The sequence below is a fragment of the Anomaloglossus baeobatrachus genome, chromosome 7 (genome assembly GCF_048569485.1).
Source record: "Anomaloglossus baeobatrachus isolate aAnoBae1 chromosome 7, aAnoBae1.hap1, whole genome shotgun sequence".
Taxonomy (NCBI): domain Eukaryota; kingdom Metazoa; phylum Chordata; class Amphibia; order Anura; family Aromobatidae; genus Anomaloglossus; species Anomaloglossus baeobatrachus.
The window spans coordinates 115665318-115688315 of record NC_134359.1 but is presented as its reverse complement, the minus strand read 5'-3'; the positions used below and the strand labels follow the sequence as shown (position 1 = coordinate 115688315).

The following is a 22998-nucleotide window of genomic DNA, read 5'->3' as shown; positions in this document are numbered from 1 at the left end:
GGATTTTGACGTGGGTGGAAAGCAGAGCGTCCACCATATCTGCAGTTCACATCCCAGGCGTGGAAAACTGGGAAGCAGACTTTCTCAGTCGCCAGGGCATGGACGCAGGAGAATGGTCCCTTCACCCGGACGTGTTTCAACAGATCTGTTGCCGCTGGGGGTCGCCGGACGTCGATCTGATGGCGTCACGGCACAACAACAAGGTCCCAGTTTTCATGGCACGGTCTCACGATCACCGAGCGCTGGCGGCAGACGCCTTGGTTCAGGATTGGTCGCAATTCCGACTCCCCTATGTGTTCCCACCTCTAGCATTGTTACCCAGAGTTCTCCGGAAAATCAAGTCCGACTGCCAGCGAGCCATACTCGTCGCTCCAAATTGGCCAAGAAGGTCGTGGTACCCGGATCTGTGGCATCTCACGGTAGGCCAACCGTGGGCACTACCAGACCGTCCAGATCTGCTGTCTCAAGGGCCGTTTTTCCATCTGAATTCTGCGGCCCTGAACCTGACTGTGTGGCCATTGAGTCCTGGATCCTAGCGGCCTCAGGTTTATCTCAGGGAGTTGTTGCCACAATGAGACAGGCTAGAAAACCATCCTCAGCTAAGATCTATCACAGGACGTGGAAGATATTCTTAGCGTGGTGCTTGGCTCAAGGGTTTTCTCCCTGGCCATTTGCATTGCCAATTTTTCTTTCCTTCCTGCAGTCTGGGTTGGAAAAAGGTTTGTCCCTTAGCTCGCTTAAGGGTCAAGTCTCCGCGTTATCCGTATTCTTTCAGAAGCGCTTGGCACAGCTTTCTAAAGTACGCACGTTTCTCCAAGGAGTTTGTCATATCGTTCCTCCTTACAGACGGCCATTGGAACCCTGGGATCTGAACAAGGTTCTCCTTGCTCTTCAAAAGCCGCCTTTCGAGCCTTTGAAAGAGGTTCCCCTTTCTCGGCTTTCACAAAAGGTAGTTTTTCTTGTAGCGGTCACGTCTCTTCGAAGAGTGTCCGAGCTGGCGGCGTTATCTTGCAAATCTCCCTTCCTGGTATTTCACCAAGACAAGGTAGTACTGCGTCCAATTCCAGAGTTTTCTCCCAAGGTGGTTTCTTCCTTTCATCTCAATCAGGATATCACTTTGCCATCTTTGTGTCCGCATCCAGTTCACCAATTTGAAAAGGGTTTACATCTGTTGGACCTGGTGAGAGCACTCAGGATTTACATTTCTCGCACGGCGCCTCTACGCCGTTCGGATGCGCTCTTTGTCCTAGTCGCTGGTCAGCATAAGGGATCGCAAGCTTCCAAATCCACCCTGGCGCGGTGGATCAAGGAACCAATTCTTCACACATACCGTTCTGCTGGGCTTCAGATTCCATCTGGACTGAAGGCCCATTCTACCAGAGCCGTTGGTGCGTCCTGGGCGTTGAGGCATCAGGCTACGGCTCAGCAAGTGTGCCAGGCAGCTACCTGGTCGAGTCTGCACACGTTTACCAAACACTATCAAGTGCATACCTACGCTTCGGCAGACGCCAGCCTAGGTAGACAGGTCCTTCAGGCGGCGGTGGCCCACCTGTAGGAAGAGGCTGTATGACAGCCCGTTCATGTGGTATCTTTTTACCCACCCAGGGACTGCTTTTGGACGTCCCACTGTCTGGGTCTCCCAATTAGGAGCGAAAAAGAAGAAGGGAATTTTGTTTACTTACCGTAAATTCCTTTTCTTCTAGCTCCAATTGGGAGACCCAGCACCCGCCCTATCTGTTTTTAGGGTTTCGTTTTTTCGGGTGCACATGTTGTTCACGTTGTTTCTTAAGTTCTCCGATCTAGTTATCGGAGTGAACTTGTTTTGAAACTGTTATTGGCTTTCCTCCTTCTTGCTTTGGTACTAAAACTGAGGAATCTGTACTCCTACGGGAGGGTGTATAGCCAGAAGGGGAGGGGCCTTACACTTTTAAGTGTAGTTCTTTGTGCGGCCTCCAGAGGCAGTAGCTATACACCCACTGTCTGGGTCTCCCAATTGGAGCTAGAAGAAAAGGAATTTACGGTAAGTAAACAAAATTCCCTTCTTTTCTCTTATGGCTTTCAGCAATGTATGTTCACATTTGATTGCCACAAAATCGCTAGGGCAGACCATAACAATTGACGTGTGCACCTCTCTCCTAATGTCCGTGCGTGTTATGGACGTTTATCCAGCTGTTCTGCAGTCCTGTTGTGACCACGCGCGCTCCCGCGGTCACAACGGGATCTGAAGAAGCGAGGGGGCATGTGTCGCCCTCTCCTGCAAAATACTAAGTACTGCGGACTTCAGAAACATGGCGCTGGAGATAAGCGCTATGCGCAGGTGCCAACTCCGGCGCCATGTTTCTGAAGAGAGAAATTTTACATATGGCCAGTGAGAGGGAGGAACAAGCGGCGGGGGCGGGGATACAAGTGCTTAACACGCCCAGACATTAGGAGAGAGGTGCACACGTCAATCAAAAAGTGCACGAATTTTCAAACTTTATAAAGTTGGATTTCACTGACTAAACACCCGAGCTGCACCCTGATGGTATGTACACAATGTGCCTGAGAGTGCCAGTACTGCACTGGCTGCACCTTATATATGAAAATCCTGATGTTTGGTTCCCTTTAATTAATTCCCCACAGGAGCATTACATGGCCTTTAAGTCTTCTTTCACGCTTGTGGCAGCCTCCACAAGAAGAAACTTCACTTCTTATTACCTGTTTAAAACGTTGTTCTTTACTGTTTTTTCCAGGTTTTTGTTTCCAGATCTGCCTGAAGAAGGTAGCACAATTCAGCCGTCAATCACCATTAAAGAATTCTCAGACAAACCTCATATCTGCAATGGGAGAACAGGTTCCGAGACTGAATCGCCTGAACCTGGGTAAAGCTATCAGAAAGCTAAAATCATTAGTTTAGACAACAGGTTTAGGGTAATTTTTTCTTTTTCTGCTTTTAGACATTTCTATGGCATAGCCCCAATTTCTTTGTCGCTCCATTGGGAGACCCAGACAATTGGGTGTATAGCTATTGCCTCTGGAGGCCACACAAAGTATTACACTTAAAAGTGTAAGGCCCCTCCCCTTCTGGCTATACACCCCCAGTGGGATCACTGGCTCACCAGTTTTGTGCTTTGTGCGAAGGAGGCAACACATCCACGCATAGCTCCACTTTTTAGTCAGCAGCAGCTGCTGACTATGTCGGATGGAAGAAAAGAGGACACATATAGTGTCCCCAGCATGCTCCCTTCTCACCCCACTGTATGTCGGAGGTGTTTGTAAGGTTGAGGTACCCATTGCGGGTACGGCGGCAGGAGCCCACATGCTGATTCCTTCCCCATCCCTTTTTACAGGGCTCTGGGTGAAGTGGGATTTACCGGTCTCCAGGCACTGAGACCGTGCTCCATCTACAGCCCCTGGAGAAGATGCTGGATGGAGCGGAGTACATCAGGGACATGGCCCTGCTTCCTCAAGGTACTCTGTGTCCCCGTGCATTTGGCGCTCACACCGCAGCATGCTGGGTGTTGTAGTGCGCCGGGGGACATCAGCGCTGCGGCGCCTGTGCCATGGCCTCATTCAGCTTTGCTGAAGCAGGCTCACTTATGGGAATTGGTCGCGCCGGCCGCTGGGACTGCGGCGCGGCTGGCACTTGTAGTGCGCCGGGGACTTCAGCGCGGCCTGCGCTTTTACGGCGGCCGCGCTGATAACTAGAGTCCCCGGCTTTTGCGGCCTGCTTCCGTTCGTTCCCGCCCCCAGACCTGCCAGTCAGGAGAGGGGCGGGACGCTGGCCACTTCCAGGAATCGGTCGCGCCGGCCGCTGGAACTGCGGCGCGGCTGGCACTTGTGGTGCGCCGGGGACTTCAGCGCGGCCCGCGCTTTTACGGCGGCCGCGCTGTTAACTCGAGTCCCCGGCTTCTGGGCCTAGCTCCCTTCGTTACCGCCCACAGCCCTGACAGTCAGGGTAGGGGCGTGACGCTGCATAGAGCAGAGCTGAGAGCTGGAGTATGTTTTGCATACTCCACCCCTCTCACTGTGTGCACTGTGAGTCCGGATTCCCGCACTTTCTCAGGCACGCCCACGGCTTCCTTCTCTACAAGGACACCGGCAGCCATTAGTGTCAGTTTCTGTACGATACAGAGACAAGTGTGGAAGACCCTGGCATTCTGATAGTCACACAATCGCTGTAACAGGCGTTAAGCAGCACCTGTGGTGCTAACCCCACTAGTGCAGAAGTGCACTTATAGATATGCTTGTACTATATACATTGCACTGTTTGGTCGCACGTTGTATATACCCTCCTGGATTATGCGGAGGAGTTATCAGCATATTCTCTGTGTAAAACAAAGGTGCAGAACCACATGTTTTTCTATACAGCTGGTACAGCATGTACGGCTATACGGCCGGCTGGTACATAGACTCCCATTGTATGCACTTCACACGCATCCCAGAGTCACGGCTCTGCACGGACGTCAGTCCCAGACAGCCTAAGTGGGCTCGCTATGAGCGGCCTCGGTTTCATCAGGGTCCTAGCAGAAGGACTCTCTGTGTAATGAGGCGGAAGTAGCGGCTCAGGATTCTGATCCTGAGACCGCTCTCAATCTGGATACACCTGATTGTGACGCCATAGTAAATAATCTTATAGCGTCCATCTATAGAATGTGGGTTATTTCTCACAGCTCCTCCAGTGGAGGAGTCAGCTTCACGTATTTTTCTGGACCACTCTGCCTTCAGAGAGGCAGTCCAGGAACACCACGCTTATCCAGATATGCGCTTCTCCAAACGGCTTAGGATACACGTTATCCCTGTCCCCTGACTTGGTCAAGGACTGGACCCAATGTCCCGAGCGGCATCCTCCAATCTCCAGGCTTGTAGCTAGATCCATAGTTGCAGTGGGAGATGGAACTGCAAACTCAAAGATGCCACTGACAGACAGATGGATCTCTGGTCGAAAGCCATCTATGAGGCTGTCGGCGCACCGTTGGCTCCGGCATTCTCTCCCTTGGGGCACTCCAAGCTATTTCAGCTTGTCTTACACAGATTGACACGGTTACACGTACATCTGTGCCGCAGGTGGCATCCTTAACCTCTCAAATGTCTGCATTTGTTTCTTACGCGATTCAGGTTGTCCTGGACTCTGCGAACCGTGCGGCGGTAGCCTCCGCTACTCCGTGTTTTTAAGCAGAGCCTGGTCTGCTCGTTAAGTGAATGGAAGGCAGATTCTGCTTCCAAAAAAGGTTGCCTAACCAGTTGCCTTTTTCTGCTGACCGACTGTTTGGTGAGCGTTGGATGTAACCATCAAACAGTCCAGGGGTAAGGATTCATCCTTTCCTCAGCCCGGACACAACAAACCCCAACAGAGCAAGAGGCAGTCGGGGTTTTCGGCCTTTTCGAGGCTCGGGCAGGTCCCATTTTTCCTCGTCCAATGTGGACTCAAAAGGATCAGAGGAGCTAAGATTCTTAGCGGGCTCAGTCTCGCCCAAAAAAGCGACAGTCTGAAAACCCGCTTCCAAGGCGGCTTCCTCATGACTTGCGGCCTCGGTCGGTAGCAGGCTCTCCCGCCTTGGCGATATTTAGCTGCCATAGGTCAATGACCATTGAGTGTGAGACATTCTGTCTCACGGGTACAGGATAGAGCTCACTTCTCGTCCTCCAACTCGATTCTTCAGAATTTCTCCACCTCCCGGCCGGGCCGCTGCTCTTCTGCAAACAGGGTGCACTCTATAGGCAGAAAGAGTGATGACCCCCGTTCCTCTTCAGGAACAAGGTCACGGTTTTTACCCCAAATTCTTTGCGGTACCTATAACAACGGGCCGTTCCGTCCCGTTCTGGATCTAAAAATGCTCAGCAAGCTCGTGGACACCAGGCGGTTCCGGATGGAATCCCTCCGCCATGTCATCGCCTCAAGGTCCCAAGGATATTTCCTAGCATCATTAGGCATCAAGGATGCTCATCCACACGTGCCGATTGATCCAGAGCACTAGCGTTTCTACGCTTCGTTATAGGAGACGAACACCCTCTGTTCGTAGCTCTACCTTCCGGCTAGCGACAGTCCAACTGGTCTTCGCCAAGGTCAGAGCAGCAGTAGTCACAGTCCTGCACTCTCAGGGTCACTCTGTGGTCCCGTATTTAGACGATCTACTTGTCAAGGCACTCTCTTAGGAAACATGCCAACACTGCCCGAACGTTGCGCTGGAGACTCTCTAGAGTTTTGGGTGGATCATCAACTTTTTAAAGTCAGATCCGACCCCGACCCTATCGATAACATATCTAGGCATAGAGTTTCTTACTCTCTCAGCGATAGTGAAGCTGCCGCTAGACAAACAGCATTCACTACGGGCTGCAAGCTCTTCTTTAAGAACCAGTCGCACACATTGAGACGCCTCATGCACTTCCTACGTAAGATGGTAGCAATGGAGGCAGTTCCTTTCGCGCAGTTTTACTGCGTCCACTACAATGGGACATTCTCCGCCAATGGGACGAGGAGTCGACGTCCCTCAACAGAGTCGTCGTTCTTTCTCAGGCGGCCAAGGAATCTCTACGGTGGTGGCTTCTTCTCACCTCTTGGTCAAAAAGAAGGTCCTTCCTATCCCCGTCCTGGGCGATAGTTACGACAGACGCGAGTCTATCAGGGTGGGGAGCAGTTTTTCTCCACTACAGCGCTCAGGGTACGTGGACTCAGCAAGAGTCCACTCTTCAGATCAATGTTCTTGAACACAGAGCAGTGTATCTTGCCCTACAATCCTTCCAACAGCGGCTGGAAAGCAAGCATATCCGACTTCAGTCGGACAGCTCCACAGCGGTGGCATACATCAACCACCAAGGAAGAACGCGCAACCGGCAAGCCTTCCAGGAAGTCCGGCAGGTTCTGATGTGGGTGGAAGACGCGGCATCCACCATATCCACAATTCACATCCCAAGTGTGGAAACTAGGAAGCTGACTTCCTAAGTCGCTGAGGTGTGGCCGAAAGAGTATGGTCTCCTCACCCGGACGGGTTTCAGGAGATCTGGCGCCGCTGACAGAGGCCGGACGTCGATCTAATGGCGTCACGGCACGACAACAATGTGCCAGCTTCATGGCACGGTTTCACAATCATCGAGCTCTGGCGGCAAACGCCTTAGTTCAGCATTGGTCGCAGTTCCAGCTACCTTAGGTGCCACCTCTGGCATTGTTACCCAGAGTACTGCGCTAGATCAAGACCGACTGCGGCCGCGCCATCCTCGTCGCTACAAATTGGCCGAGGATGTTGTGGTACTCGGTTCTGTGGTGCCTCACGGTAGGCTAACCGGGGGCACTACCAGACCAATCAGACTGGCTGTCTCAAGGGCCATTCTTCCATTTGAATTCTACGGCCCTCAACCGGATGGTGTGGCATTGAGTCCTGGAACCTAGTGTCGTCAGGATTACCTCAGGACGTGGTTGCCACCATGAGACAGGCTAGCATACCAACGTCCGCCAAGATTGACCACAGGACGTGGAAGATGTTCTTATCTCGGTGCTCGGCGCAGGGTGTTTCTCCCTGGCCGGTTGCATCGTCTATGTTTCCTTCCTTCCTGCAATCTAGGTAGGAAAATGGGTTGTCGCTCAGTTCCCTTTAGGGACAAGTCTCAGCGCTATCTGTATTTTTTCAGAAACGACGACTTCCTCAGGTACGCACGTTCCTACGGGGAGTTTGTCTTCTCAACACTCCGTACAAGCGGCCGTTAGAGCCCTGAGATCTGAACAAGGTTCTAATTGCTCTCCAGATGCCGCCTTTCGAGCCTTTGAAGGATCTCTCCCTTCCCGTTTTTCACGGGAAGTGGCCTTCTAGTAACGGTCTCGTCTCTTAGGAGAGTTCCGAGCTAGCAACGCTCTCATACAAACTCCCTTCCTGGTCCTTCACCAGGACAGGGTAGTTCTGCGTCCGGTTCCGGAATTTCTCCCTAAGGTGGTATCCCATTTTCATATCAATCAGGATATCACCTCACCTTCTTTGTGTCCTCGTCCAGTCCATCAATTTCAGAAAGATTTGCATCTGTTGGTTCTGGTGAGAGCACTCAGGTTCTACTTCCCGCATGGCGCTCCTGCGCCACCCGGATGCACTCTTTGTCCTTGTCGCTGGTCGGCGTAAACAGTCGCAAGCTTCCAGATCCACCCTTGCTCGGGGGCTCGAGGAACCAATTCTTGAAACCTACAGTTCTACTGGGCTTCTGGTTCTCTCAAGGCCGAAGGCCCATTCTACCAGAGCCGTGGGTGCATCCTGGGCATTACGGCACCAGGCTACGGCTCAGCAGGTGTGTCAGGCACCCACCTGGTCGAGTCTACTTACTTTTACCAAGCATTATCAGATGCATACCTACGCTTCGGCAGACGCCAGCCTAGGTAGATAAGTCATTCAGGCGGCGGTTGGCCACCTGTAGGAGAGGGCCGTTTGACGGCCCTATCATGAGGTATTCTTTTACCCACCCAGGGATTGCTTTTGGACATCCCAATTGTCTGGGTCTCCCAATGGAGCGACAAAGAAGAAGGGAATTTTGTTTACTTACCGTAAATTCCTTTTCTTCTAGCTCCAATTGGGAGACCCAGCACCCGCCCTGTTTTCTCGGGGTTTTTCTGTTTTTTCGGGTACACATGTTGTTCATGTGGTATGGTTCAGTTCTCCGATGTTTCCTCGGATTGAATTGGTCTTTAAACCAGTTATTGGCTTTCCTCCTTCTTGCTTTGGCACTAAAACTGGTGAGCCAGTGATCCCACTGGGGGTGTATAGCCAGAAGGGGAGGGGCCTTACACTTTTAAGTGTAATACTTTGTGTGGCCTCCAGAGGCAATAGCTATACACCCAATTGTCTGGGTCTCCCAATTGGAGCTAGAAGAAAAGGAATTTACGGTAAGTAAACAAAATTCCCTTCATTTCTTCAGCGCTCTATTGGGAGACCCAGACGATTGGGGTATAGCTACTGCCCTCTGGAGGCCACACAAAGCACTACATTAAAAGTGCAAGGCCCCTCCCCCTCTGGCTATACCCCCCCCGTGGTATCACGGGTTCTCCAGTTTTAGCTTTGTGTGCGAAGGAGGTCAGACATTCCACGCATAGCTCCACAGATTTTAGTCAGCAGTAGCTGCTGACTGTTTCGGATGGAAGAAAAGAGGACACATATAGTGTCCCCAGCATGCTCCCTTCTCACCCCTGGATGGTGTTGTAAGGTTGAGGTACCTATTGCTGGTACAGGGCTGGAGCCTGACATGCTGTTTTCCTTCCACATCCCCTGGTAGGGCTCTGTGGAAGTGGGATCCTGCCGGCCTCTCAGCTCTGATGCCGGGCTCCATCCACAGACCCATTAGAACCTGATGGAGACGGAGCAGGAGTACGATCAGGGACAGGCCCTGCATCATACAGGTACTCTGTGTCCCCGGCAGGCACAGACACACTCCGGGCTGGCTGGGTGTTGTAGTGCGCCGGGGACCGCAACGTGGAGTTGGTGTCCCTACAGATTACTGGGGGATTGTTTGTGTTTGGGAACGCAGCGCCGACCCCCTCTGGACCGGGCGGCGCTGCTGTGACTTGTGGGGCGCCGGGGATCCGCCGTCCGCGCTTTTACGGCGGCGGCGGTTATAAATTTAGTCCCCGGCTTTTTGGGCCTAGGACGCCGGCAGCTCCGTTTCGTTCCCGCCCCCACCCTGTCATTCAGGGTAGGGGAGAGACGCTGTTCGCTAGCAGCGACGAGGGCTGGAGCCTGTTTTACATGCTCCAGCCCTCTCACTTGGCACAGAGGGAAGCAGGCTTCCCGCTCTTGGCCAGGAACGCCCAGGGCCCGCCCCCCTTCCTCTCTCGAGACGCCGGCAGCCATTACATGCATGCCTGGCTGGAGGAAGGACGCAAGGCTCTGGGAGACCTGGACTAGGGGCTATCTGGCGACCACACACCCGCTTTTTAAGCGGGCGGTAAGCGATTTTTCTGTGCTGGTCCCTCTAGTGCCTCACTGTGTATCAGTGTACTGGGTACAGATATATAGATATTGTATTTCTTGCACTGTGAGGTGCGCTTCTGGCTGCATATCCCAGATCGCTCTGTGGAAGCAGCAACATGTCATCCTCAAAACGCAAGGCGGCCAAGGCAAAAAGGGCTGTGTATACTGCGTGTGCTGCATGTGGGGCTAATCTACCAGCAGGCTCCGATGACCCCCATTGTGTGCAATGCTCCGACCCGGTGCTGCTTCGCCAGCCGGAGTCGGGAGAGGTAGCGACCCAGGCTGAGACGCTTGTAAGTTCTGCCCCGGTGACAGGGACGGACTTTGCAGTTTTTGCAGATAACATGTCTGTATCTATGGCAAAAATCCTTGAAACCTTGCAATCTATGCATGGGGCTCAGTCCCTGGGCACGGCGAGGCCTCTGTCCTCAGGTCCCCCTTACTTGGAATGTATCCAGCCCACAGGGGGGTCCCCGGCTTCACAGGCCGAGGATTATGACTCAGATGATGGCCCCAGCCACCCTAAGCGAGCTCGCTGGGAAAGACCCTCGACGTCTTCACACTGCTCAGGGTCTCAGCGCAATCAGTCTCCCTGTGATGTGTCTGATGAGAGTGATCAGGAATCCACTCCTGGAACCCCTCTCAACCTGGATACCCCGGATGGGGATGCCATGGTAAACGACCTTATCTCAGCCATCAATAGGCTGTTGGATATTTCTCCCCCAGCCCCTTCAGCAGAAGAGGCGGCTGCGGAGCAGGAAAAGTTTCGTTTCCTTTATCCCAAGCGTAAATTGAGTGCTTTGTTAGATCACTCTGACTTCAGAGAATCAATCCAGAAGCACGACGCTCACCCAGAAAGGCGTTTCTCTAAACGATCTAAAGATACGCGTTTCCCTTTCCCCCCTGAGGTGGTCAAGCGCTGGACACAGTGTCCAAAGGTAGACCCCCCGATTTCCAAACTTGCAGCTAGATCCATAGTTGCAGTGGAGGATGGCGCTTCACTTAAAGATGCCAATGACAGACAGATGGACCTTTGGTTAAAATCTGTCTATGAAGCTATCGGCGCGTCGTTTGCTCCGGCATTCGCAGCCGTATGGGCACTCCAGGCTATTTCAGCTGGCTTAGCAAAAGTGGATGCTATCATGCATCCAGCAGTGCCGCAAGTGGCGCACCTTACCACGCAGATGTCGGCGTTTGCGTCTTACGCTATCAATGCGGTCCTAGAATCTACCAGTCGCACCTCAATGGCGTCCGCCAATTCGGTAGTTTTGCGCAGAGCCTTGTGGTTAAAGGACTGGAAAGCAGATGCTGGTTCCAAAAAATGTTTAACCAGTTTGCCTTTGTCTAGAGATAGACTGTTTGGCGAGCCATTGGCTGACATCATTAAGCAGTCCAAGGGTAAAGACTCCTCTTTACCACAACCCAGAACATCCAAACCTCAGCAGAAAAAGTGGCAGCAGAGGTTTCAGTCCTTTCGAGGTTCGGGCAAGACACCATTTACCTCGTCCAAAGGGACTCAGAGGACGCAAAGAAACTCAGATTCGTGGCGGACTCACACACGCCCCAAGAAAGCAAATGGAGGTACCGCTTCCAAAGCGGCTACCTCATGACTTCCAGCCCCCCCCCTCCGCATCGCCGGTCGGGGGCAGGCTCTCCCGCTTTTCCGGCATTTGGATGTCACAGGTCAAAGACCGGTGGGTGACGGACATTTTGTCTCGCGGGTACAGAATCGAGTTCAATTCTCGTCCTCCAGCTCGGTTCTTCAGAACCTCCCCACGTCCAGACCGAGCAGATGCTCTGCTGCAGGCGGTGGATTCCCTAAAAGCGGAAGGAGTGGTTATCCCAGTCCCTCCTCAGGAACAAGGGCAAGGGTTTTACTCCAATCTCTTTGTGGTTCCAAAAAAGGACGGCTCGTTCCGTCCTGTTCTGGACCTAAAACGGCTCAACAAACATGTGCACGCCAGGAGGTTCCGGATGGAAACCCTCCGCTCTGTCATTGCCTCAATGTCCAGAGGAGACTTCCTTGCCTCAATAGACATCAAAGATGCTTATCTCCACGTGCCAATTGCTACAGAACATCAACGTTTTCTACGTTTTGTGATAGGAGACGACCATTTTCAGTTCGTAGCTCTTCCATTTGGTCTGGCGACAGCCCCACGGGTCTTCACCAAGGTCATGGCGGCGGTGGTAGCAGTCTTGCACTCTCAGGGACACTCGGTGATCCCTTACCTAGACGACTTATTGGTCAAAGCTCCCTCTCAGGAGGCATGTCAGCACAGCCTGAATGCTACGCTGGAGACTCTACAGTCTTTCGGATGGATCATCAACTTTCCAAAGTCGATCCTATCACCGACTCAGTCACTAACGTATCTTGGCATGGAGTTTCATACTCTAGCAGCGATAGTGAAGCTTCCGCTGGACAAGCAGCGGTCACTACAGACAGGGGTGCAATCTCTTCTGCAGGGCCAGTTGCATCCCTTGCGGCGCCTCATGCATTTCCTAGGGAAGATGGTGGCAGCCATGGAAGCAGTTCCCTTTGCGCAGTTTCATCTGCGTCCACTTCAATGGGACATTCTCCGCCAATGGGACGGGAAGTCAACGTCCCTGGACAGGAAAGTCTCGCTTTCCCAGACGGCCAAAGACTCTCTACAATGGTGGCTCCTTCCCACCTCATTGTCTCAGGGAAGATCCTTCCTGCCCCCATCCTGGGCAGTAGTCACGACAGATGCGAGTCTGTCAGGGTGGGGAGCAGTATTTCTCCACCACAGGGCTCAGGGGACGTGGACTCCGCAGGAGTCCACCCTTCAGATCAATGTTCTGGAGATCAGAGCAGTGTATCTTGCTCTACTGGCCTTCCAACAGTGGCTGGAAGGAAAGCAGATCCGAATCCAATCGGACAACTCCACAGCGGTGGCATACATCAACCACCAAGGAGGGACGCGCAGTCGGCAAGCCTTCCAAGAAGTCCGGCGCATTCTAATGTGGGTGGAGGACAGAGCATCCACCATATCCGCGGTTCACATCCCAGGCGTAGAAAACTGGGAAGCAGACTTCCTCAGTCGCCAGGGCATGGACGCAGGGGAATGGTCCCTTCACCCGGACGTGTTTCAGGAAATCTGTCGCCGCTGGGGAGTGCCGGACGTCGACCTAATGGCATCCCGGCACAACAACAAGGTCCCGGCATTCATGGCGAGGTCGCGCGATCAAAGAGCTCTGGCGGCAGACGCCTTGGTTCAAGATTGGTCGCAGTTTCAGCTCCCATACGTGTTTCCGCCTCTGGCGCTCTTGCCCAGAGTGCTACGCAAGATCAGATCCGAGTGCAGCCGCGTCATACTCGTCGCTCCAGACTGGCCGAGGAGGTCGTGGTATCCGGATCTGTGGCATCTCACGATCGGTCGACCGTGGTCACTGCCAGACCGACCAGACTTACTGTCCCAAGGGCCGTTTTTCCATCAGAATTCTGCGGCCCTGAACCTGACTGTGTGGCCATTGAGTCCTGGATCCTAGCATCTGCTGGATTATCTCAGGGAGTCGTTGCCACAATGAGACAAGCTAGAAAGTCGAATTCGGCTAAGATCTACCACAGAACGTGGAAGATTTTCTTGTCCTGGTGCTCTGCTCAGGGAGTGTCTCCCTGGCCATTTGCATTGCCCAAGTTTCTTTCCTTCCTGCAATCGGGGTTAGAAAAGGGCTTGTCGCTCAGCTCCCTTAAAGGGCAAGTTTCGGCACTATCCGTGTTTTTTCAGAAGCGTCTAGCACGTCTTCCTAAGGTGCGCACGTTCCTGCAGGGGGTCTGTCATATTGTGCCCCCGTACAAGCGACCGTTAGATCCATGGGATCTGAACAGGGTACTAGTTGCTCTCCAGAAGCCGCCCTTCGAGCCTCTGAAGGAAGTTTCCTTTTCTCGGCTGTCGCAGAAAGTGGCGTTTCTTGTTGCGATCACATCGCTTCGGCGAGTGTCTGAGCTGGCAGCTCTGTCATCTAAGGCTCCCTTCCTGGTGTTCCACCAGGACAAGGTTGTGCTGCGCCCCATTCCGGAGTTTCTTCCTAAGGTCGTATCCTCTTTTCATCTTAATCAGGATATTTCCTTGCCTTCTTTTTGCCCTCATCCGGTTCACCGGTATGAAAAGGCCTTACGTTTGCTAGATCTGGTGAGAGCACTCAGAATCTACATTTCCCGCACGGCGCCCATACGCCGTGCCGATGCACTTTTCGTCCTTGTCGCTGGTCCGCGCAAGGGGTTGCAGGCTTCTAAAGCCACCCTGGCTCGATGGATCAAAGAACCAATTCTAGAGGCCTACCGTTCTGCGGGGCTTCCGGTTCCTTCAGGGCTAAAAGCCCACTCCACCAGAGCCGTGGGTGCGTCCTGGGCATTACGTCACCAGGCTTCGGCTCAACAGGTGTGCCAGGCGGCTACCTGGTCCAGTCTGCACACTTTCACCAAGCATTATCAGGTGCATACCTATGCTTCGGCGGATGCCAGCTTAGGTAGAAGAGTCCTGCAGGCGGCAGTGACACCCCCGTAGGGGAGGGCTGTTTTGCAGCTCTAACATGAGGTATTTATTTACCCACCCAGGGACAGCTTTTGGACGTCCCAATCGTCTGGGTCTCCCAATAGAGCGCTGAAGAAGAAGGGAATTTTGTTACTTACCGTAAATTCCTTTTCTTCTAGCTCTTATTGGGAGACCCAGCACCCGCCCTGTTGTCCTTCGGGATGTTTTTTTGTTGTTTGCGGGTACACATGTTGTTCATGTTGAACGGTTTTTCAGTTCTCCGATGTTATTCGGAGTTAATTTGTTTAAACCAGTTATTGGCTTCCTCCTTCTTGCTTTGGCACTAAAACTGGAGAACCCGTGATACCACGGGGGGGGTATAGCCAGAGGGGGAGGGGCCTTGCACTTTTAATGTAGTGCTTTGTGTGGCCTCCAGAGGGCAGTAGCTATACCCCAATCGTCTGGGTCTCCCAATAAGAGCTAGAAGAAAAGGAATTTACGGTAAGTAACAAAATTCCCTTCTTTTTTATTAGAGGACAAAATAATTATGTGTAGGACTGATATCTCATCTACAGCATGTGCTCGCTGCAGACAATCACTGGCCTCAGATGAGGCCATTAATCATTTACAGTGGTTAAAGGATTTATTTGGTACTTTAACTATTGGTGGGTTATCCTTAATATAGGTCATCAATGTCTGATCGGTGGGGGTGCAGCACCTAGCACTCTCGCTGATCAGCTGTTCCCAGTGACACTGTATAGTGGCCATGTCTAGGTACTGCATATCTGACCCTTATTGGAATCATTAAGAGTTGGATGTGTAGTACCTGGCTGTGGGAAACTATTCAATTGACAGATCTGTTCCACTTCACAACTGAGCATTTCTGGCCACTGCTGATCAGCAGGGGTGTGGGTGTCGCATCATCTCCAATGAGACATTAATGACCTATCCTAAGGCTAGGCCATCAATATTAAAGTGATTGTCCGGGATGTTAAGTCTTGTTGACAGCACATCATCGTTATAGCCCTTATAGAGGGATTCACACACTCAGGTAGGCATTAGGTAGAATTCACACAGACAATGGGGATGGCTCCGAACGTGCAATTTTATTGCTTTCATAAAACATTCAGAAATCAAAACTAAAACGGCCTCTTTCGGGCACAAAGGAATAACCACAAATAAACTCTGCTCAGTTTCTGGCCAACACGAGGCCTTTATTACCTTCCAGACACAGTAAGGTGATATATAAAGTCCATTCCCCCAAAGTAAACTTTACACAGAGGTACTGTCCTACCAGTCTCCATATCACCTTCAGCCTGATCTCCAGCAGCTTCCAGCACCAGAATAGTTAAACTCCATGCACAGTTCACACTATAGCTTCCACATGTTACTCTGTTGCTCCAACACACTCCACTCTGCTTAAGGCCAGAGTCACACTTGCGAGAGACTCGTGTGAGTCTCGTATCACATCACCTGGCATGGCCACACACACTCCTGACAGAAGCGGATCGGCTGTATGTATTTCTATGCAACTGAGACACTCCTGTCCGGAGAGTGTGCGGCCATGCCGGGTGATGCGCTGCAAGTGTGACTCCGGCCTAACATTCCCAGCAGACTGAAAGCGCAGATGAACACATGCCCTGGTTCTTATAGGATTCTCAATCAAAGCTAGTCAGGTGCAGCTAATAAAGATCTGCAGTGCTAACATTTAATCAAGTCCTACTTGCAATTGCTACACTTAATAAAATGAGATGGCACTGAAACAGTAAGGGCCTCAATAGGAAATGTATTGTGTTACTTTAAAGCATTACTTGCCTGTCCCAAAATTTTCACTGAAGACCAACAACCCTTTTAGGTAATTTTTTCAACTTTTTTTTTTTTTTTTTTTGCTGCATACGATTACTGTCTTTTTATATATATATATATATTTTTTTTTTACTTTTTAAAACTAGAATGTTTCTTACTCCCCACTCATGTTTTAAATTTTTAGCAAAATTAGGGGGGGGGGGGGAGTTGCTATTTTAAATTGGGAGCTTGGAGCCACCATAATCTCAGACAACTGTGGTTGTGTAATGTACAAGCAGACCTAGTGATCGGGATTCCGTTTTGTCACTTCTGTTCATTATTACAGTGCAGGATACGCTCTTGGGTGGGTATACAGAATTGGGATAGGGATGGCAATGGCAACTGGCTCTTCATGATTTATTAAAACAACGTTTTTATGTAGGTATGTTGTGACTAGCTCAGGACTGCTCCTACCTGTGCTGCTGCCCAGGCTATACCCTCCCTTGTTTATGCTGTATGCCCTGGAACATGAGAAGGAAGAAGATGCCTATTGGGAATGTGTCCTCAGACTGAACAAGCAACCAGACACCGCACTCCTCGCCTTCCTGGGAGTACAAGAGTAAGTGGCACCAGAGGCTGGTAGGAACAGTGACTGACTTTACTGCCTTGCAGAGTACAGTAATATGTTTTGGCTCCAGGAGACTTGTCTAAATGTGTTATGGTAGGGTTTGTCTTTATATATAAGAACGAACTACAATAAATAGAGCTTCTGCTATATCTGACTAGTGTTCATACTGAACCCAATAGAGAGGTATTTGGTGGAGGAAGTGTTTATGATGATGTATCAGGTTATAATCTATTGACTATGCATGTTTATGGGTATATTCATTTTAGCACACACGCGTGTGTGTGTTACATGATACACGTTTTAATATTGTGGAGAACCACTGATTGAATGGTCTGTATAATAGTGTGGGTCCTTGCACGTTTCTGGTCACTGTTTCCTGGGAATTTTGCACATAGAACACAGCTATAACTGGCATTATTACAAAATGATTGCTCCATTTTTATATTGTCATACTTTTTATAAAGTGATTAAACAATCAAAGAGATTTGAAAGGATTTCTTTTTCTTCTGTTTTGTAGAAAATTCTGGCCAACCAGTATTAATTTCTTGGGGGAAAATAAGAAGGTATGGAAGTGACCAAAGTGAAATGTCAATTATTATTGCTTCTACTTAATACTGTCTAATAACATGTCATACACTATAAACAAACGTGTATTACTGTTGGAATTTTAACATATGTCTGAATATATCCATTGTACTCATTGGGGCCATGCACTGTTCTATATAAAAGAGAAAAAAACAAAAAAAAAAACAGGCAGCATATGTACATGTTACACGGATGTGTGAATGCAACCTTACATCAAGGCTTTGTGGTGAAAAGCCAATGATGCCAAAGTCCTTATACAATACTTTTTACACACAAGGAATTGTCAGCGTGTACACATTGCCTTGTTTAGCATGTCATCTGCTATTTCAAGAAAGGGTTCTAATTACAGATGGGCAAAACCCAATTAGAGATGTTCGGGTCCGGCTGATCCAGCCAAACGTTTTCTTTTTTTTTTTTTTTTTTTATTTATTTTTTTTTAAATTTGGCTCGGGAGCGGATGCTGAACTCCATAAAAGTCTATGGGGACCCAAACATTGTGCTGTAAAATAGTGGTAGAAAAGGCTATGGGTATTAGAGCAGGACAGTTATACTTCCAGAGTCTCCCACACGGCTGTCACACTTCCATATCCACTCATTAACTCTTACATATGCACTGCTTTCCCCGCCCACATGCCCAGGCTGAGCAGAGGAGGAAACTGCATCAGCGCGGCTCATCCTAAGCAGCCTGCTTCATGAAGCAGGCCGCTCAGGCTGAGCAGAGCAGGACACATCACGGGCTGCAGTTTGAACATGCCCCACATCATCTGACAAATTACCTCATGCCTGGAAGGAGCCCATACATTCTAGCATCTACCTTTACTTGGACCCACGCAGCTCCAGAAGTAAATGCTCAACGTGGAAGCAGCTTGCCGCCATGACACGGAGTGTGGGTGAGTATACCGCGCGCACTCTTATCCCCATATCCCTTCCACCAACATTTTAATCCCCGGATTCTGGTCCCCATAGACTTACATGGGTACTAGATTCCGTTTCGGATCCGTGTTTTGGTTTTTTTTTTAAGAAAATGAACAGGGACCTGCCAGTCACGATTTTTTGCGAGTCCGAATAGCTCTAGTAATTACACATACTGATTTTATAGATTACTATGCATTTCTCATCACTGAGTATCTTATCCTAGTGGCAGCAGCATTCACCCATAGTCTCCTGCATCCCCCAATGAAGCTATAGAGAGAGATGGATAAAAAAAAAATTTGGCTTTGGAAATTTTGCTCAATTAACTTTTTTAAGCATGTCGATGTCTATAAAAGTTTAGATATATTCGTATTCTTTGATAAAATGTGTTTTGCACAGGTATTTGATGGATCACTAAACTAGACTTTTTCTCCATAGGTTTTACCAAGCACTAAAGATTCCTGTTTTGCTTCAGCGGTGGAGAGCCTGCAGCAGATTAGGTACTGCTGTCTGTTACAGTATAATTGTCACCAACGACAGCAGATATGTTTGTTGATGTCAGTAAGATTTGTTTTCTATTGTTTGCAGCACTACTTTCACTCCAGCAGACAAACTAAAGGTCATCCAGCAAACGTTTGAGGAGATCACGCAGGAAGCACAAGAAGCGCACAAGGAGGGTTTCCTCTGGTCCATGGATGAGTTGTTCCCAGTTTTCCTTTATGTTGTGCTGAGGGCAAGGTCTGTCACATGTGAATTTTGATGCACATTAAAGCAACGTCTTGTGTAATAATTTCCAAAGCAAGAACAGTTATGAAGCTTTTCCTCCATTTCTGTACAGGATACGAAATTTGGGATCTGAAGTGCATCTCATAGAAGATCTTATGGATCCATATCTGCAACATGGGGAACAAGGAATTATGTTTACCACATTGAAGGTGACAATGCATACAAGTCTTATAGCCATTGCCCATAAGCTTAAGATTTAGAGTATGTAACACTTTTTGTGAAAGGTAATTAAGATTTGCCTTTCCTACAAGATTTAGAGCAACGGGTTTGTTCTTGGTGGACTTTTGTCCTGTGTTTCCACTTTGTTTTTCTTTTTCTTTTAAAGGGAATCTGTCAGCATTTTTTACTTATCTAAACTATTAATATGTACATACAGGTTATAGAATGCTGAAAAGTCATATCTGTCTGCCTCATGTCAGAAGCCTTGTTGTGCATAAATCCTTTATCGCTTTATGTAAACAAGCTCTTCCAGGCTATGGGATAGATGCTGCCTGGAAGATAACTCTGCCTCCAGAGATTATTTTAAATAAAAGAAGTGTTACCTGTGTGATGTGTGATGGCCACTCTCTGCTCTCGCTGCAGAGCTGTATGTGATTAAAACTGACACTTCTGCAGGTTCCTCTCAGCTTCAGCCTCCATCTCACAGGCAGACTGTGTTGCAACATTGTTGCAATGAAGCAGAGCTCGGGGAGCTGCAAAAAATGTGTTTGCAAATAGTCAAATTCAATTTCTCCTGTTCTGTGTCAGTTACTTGTCTCACAATGTGGAGTTATCTTCCCAGCAGCCTCTGCCCCATAGCCTGAAAGAGCTCATTTATCTGAAGTAATGAGAAGATGATTTATCCCCAGCAAGGCATCTGATATGAGGCACCCAGGTAGGACTTCCAGAACCTGTAGGCCTCGTAATAATAGGTTAGGTAGGTCAAGAAAGATTCCCTTTTAAAATGTCAAAGAAAAGGATTGGTACATGGATCGCACATGTCGGATATAGGGCTTTTTCAAAGTACACTCAGAGACAGAGTTGTATCATAGTATTTCTGCAAGATCCCAAATGTTGATCATGTGTCAGTATTTTATTATATAGATTCATTTCAAGCCTCATATGCATAAACAGTTGGGCGTGTGTTACCGCTCGGTCTCTCTTCACCATTTTCTGTTCAATCCCTTGTCCGTATGATGTATTACAGAGGGGTTGTCTCAGTCTATCTTCAGGAGCGCACCGCTTCCCTGCCTCATGGCTTCTCTTACCAGTATATATGCACTCCTGATTGACCGTTTACACCAGTAACATTGCTGCACAGGAGGCCCAAACTGCGCCTTTCAATATTGCAATCAGAAGCCTCTTAGTCTCTGCAGCATCTGAGGAGTGCAGTGGGCCATATCCTCCAGTATGCTGCCAGCTTGTGAATTCTATAGCAAACAACTTGTTAATAGGTACATTGCAGAGTTAGTTATTTTCCTAAGCAACTTGCAATCTTGCCAGTTTAAAAGGGTTGTCCACTACTAGGACAACTCCTTCTCATTACACATATTTCCTCCAATTTAAAATAAAAAAAGCTCACACCGCCTATGTTGTGGTATCTGTGCTCCTGTGAGTTTGTGATGTCATGTGAGCCCAATCACCTCCGGCTTTTGTCCCTATCTTTGGATAAATGAGTTAATCAGCTGCCACTCCTTTACTGTTGATTACTCGTGTCTGAAGGCGGAAAGAGAGAAGCTTTCTGAAATTTCTGATTGGGCTCGCGTGACATCACAAACTCCTGGAACGGTGCCACCAGCAGAGGTATCAGCTTTTTAAATTGGGGTAAACCTGTAAAGTGAGAAGAGGTGATTCTAGTAGTGGAAAACCCTTTTATGAAGATGAGCGAACCCCTTTTAACACATATACAGATCTCATCGGGTGTGGGTTGCTCCACTTTGGACCCTAAAGTGTGAAGCCAAACAGTTACAACTTCTTAACACAGAAGCAAAGGTTAAATCTGGACATTTAAAGTTCCTTGACAGCCTCATGTTTTCATTGATGTTCACTGAAATGTAAATGTAACCAGTTTCTTGTTTTTTTTTGTTTTTTTTTTAAGGCATGCTATTATCAAATTCAGCATGAGAAGCTGCACTAGACGATGGTAGAATCCATGAATTGGAAAACATGAATCTGCCTTAGAAATCCAAAATTGTGTGTTGCAAACTTACCAGATCCTGAATCGGAAGGAAAATTGCCAAGAAGGTTATTCCAGAGAGGCGCTGAGCTTGCTCTGGTCACTGACAAGCACCGGACAACTGCTGCAAGTTCAGAGTTAATTTTTGTAACTGAGGTGGTAAAGTTTTGTAGTCATATTTAATAATTTTAATGAGCGTATTAACATACGTGACTACAGATCTCTACAATGGTGATTACTGGTGGTGCTAAGGGAGTACGGAAAGTGGTGGAAATCTGACTGAACCCTGGATGGTATAAACTTGCTGTCGTTGCTGCTTCTTCTGAGCCAAAGGCTTATGCGGATCGTATCTTGGTGTCACAAGAATGGACTGAACAGATGTGTGTATTCCCGATGCACTCTTCAAAAGGAAAAAATACTTTATGGTATTGTACACCTTTACCCAACTGCACAATTAACTCCTCCAACATCTACAAACACATGAAATAACATCCGTATAATGGAAAGCTAGGCGAACAACCAAGGAAGTTGTACTAGCTCGCAATTTTTTAAATCTGTTTTGGTCTGTGTATTGTGGTTTACAATTCAACGCATCTTCTTTTTTGACCATATTTACCCAGTTTCAACATAAATGTGAAATTGCCAGCACCAAAGAGCCAAATGTCGTCATTTTTGGGTAGGGGCTAAACTGAAATGGAACTTTTCCAAGATTAATAAAGATGTATGGACTTGCTGGGATTGTATGTGCACTGTATGTGCATGGCCTAGGCCATATAGAGGGGAGGTTGAGTAGCTTACGGTAAGAAATATTAGGAATTGTTATGAGCTGGCCTTACACAGTCTCCCCAAATCAATGACTAATATCACGTCTCCTTCTTCCTTAATACTGAGGGCACTTACTATGGACTGCCTCCTGAGACCTCGGTAGCAGTACACATGCATTTGAATACGCTTACCATTGAGAGGGGAGCCACCAATTTTATCACCCGTAGCACACTCTTACAGTTGTCAGTGTTTATGTATCTGTGAAGATGTCAGCTTAATTCTTTCAACATTTGGGCCATCTATTTGGATCCGAGTCAAGCTATCTATGGCTAACCTTACTTTGGCAGAGCTGCAGATCTTCAGTCCATCACTGGCTCTGTTCACATGTGCGGCATGGCTTTTGTTTACAGTGCTGTTGTATGATAGCCCCAACAGCGCCAAACTGACCCCCTTTAATTTAGGCCTGTTTCACACATACGGCATATTGCCGGATCTGGCACACTTCAGTATAATGTAAATATTGTACAATGGCATCATGGCAAGCCCCAGTCACATGACAGCATGTGACCGGAGGTTGCCGCGATGCCATTGTACTGTATTACACTGTACTGGAGTGTGCCGGATCTGGCAAAATGCCGGATGTGTGAAACTGGCCTTACAATGAGGCTCTTGGGACTCTACCATTTGTTTCTTATAGCAAAAATGGCTCTATATGAAATGCTGTTCTTGCCATAACGCCTGGTTGAACAGTGGACGGAGCCGCAAACTTACATGTGTACTCTGCCTTATTGACCTATTGTATATCCAATTCTGTATAGATAATGGGTATCAGTATTGTAAAAAGAATTAACATGTTGCTTTTTGGCAGTGCAAAATCTTACGCCATGTACATATAGGAAAACCACGTACAAAATGTTCTTTGTAAATATATGCACCACACTTGATATGTCTACAGATTGACAGGTGCTT

The 22998-nt window shown here is 48.8% G+C and overlaps 1 protein-coding gene across 1 annotated transcript in view; it reads left to right on the top strand.

The window, feature by feature from the left end:
• Nucleotides 1-22538, top strand: part of ALS2 (alsin Rho guanine nucleotide exchange factor ALS2) — a 195351-nt gene extending 172813 nt beyond the window's left edge. Inside the window, exons 28-34 of the mRNA XM_075317602.1 lie at nucleotides 2733-2861; nucleotides 16641-16817; nucleotides 17344-17389; nucleotides 18762-18823; nucleotides 18912-19061; nucleotides 19162-19258; nucleotides 21187-22538. Of these exons, the coding sequence (XP_075173717.1) occupies nucleotides 2733-2861; nucleotides 16641-16817; nucleotides 17344-17389; nucleotides 18762-18823; nucleotides 18912-19061; nucleotides 19162-19258; nucleotides 21187-21225 (700 nt within the window). The 3' untranslated portion in view covers nucleotides 21226-22538. The remainder of the gene's footprint in view (nucleotides 1-2732; nucleotides 2862-16640; nucleotides 16818-17343; nucleotides 17390-18761; nucleotides 18824-18911; nucleotides 19062-19161; nucleotides 19259-21186) is intronic.
• The last annotated feature ends 460 nt before the right edge of the window (nucleotides 22539-22998 follow it).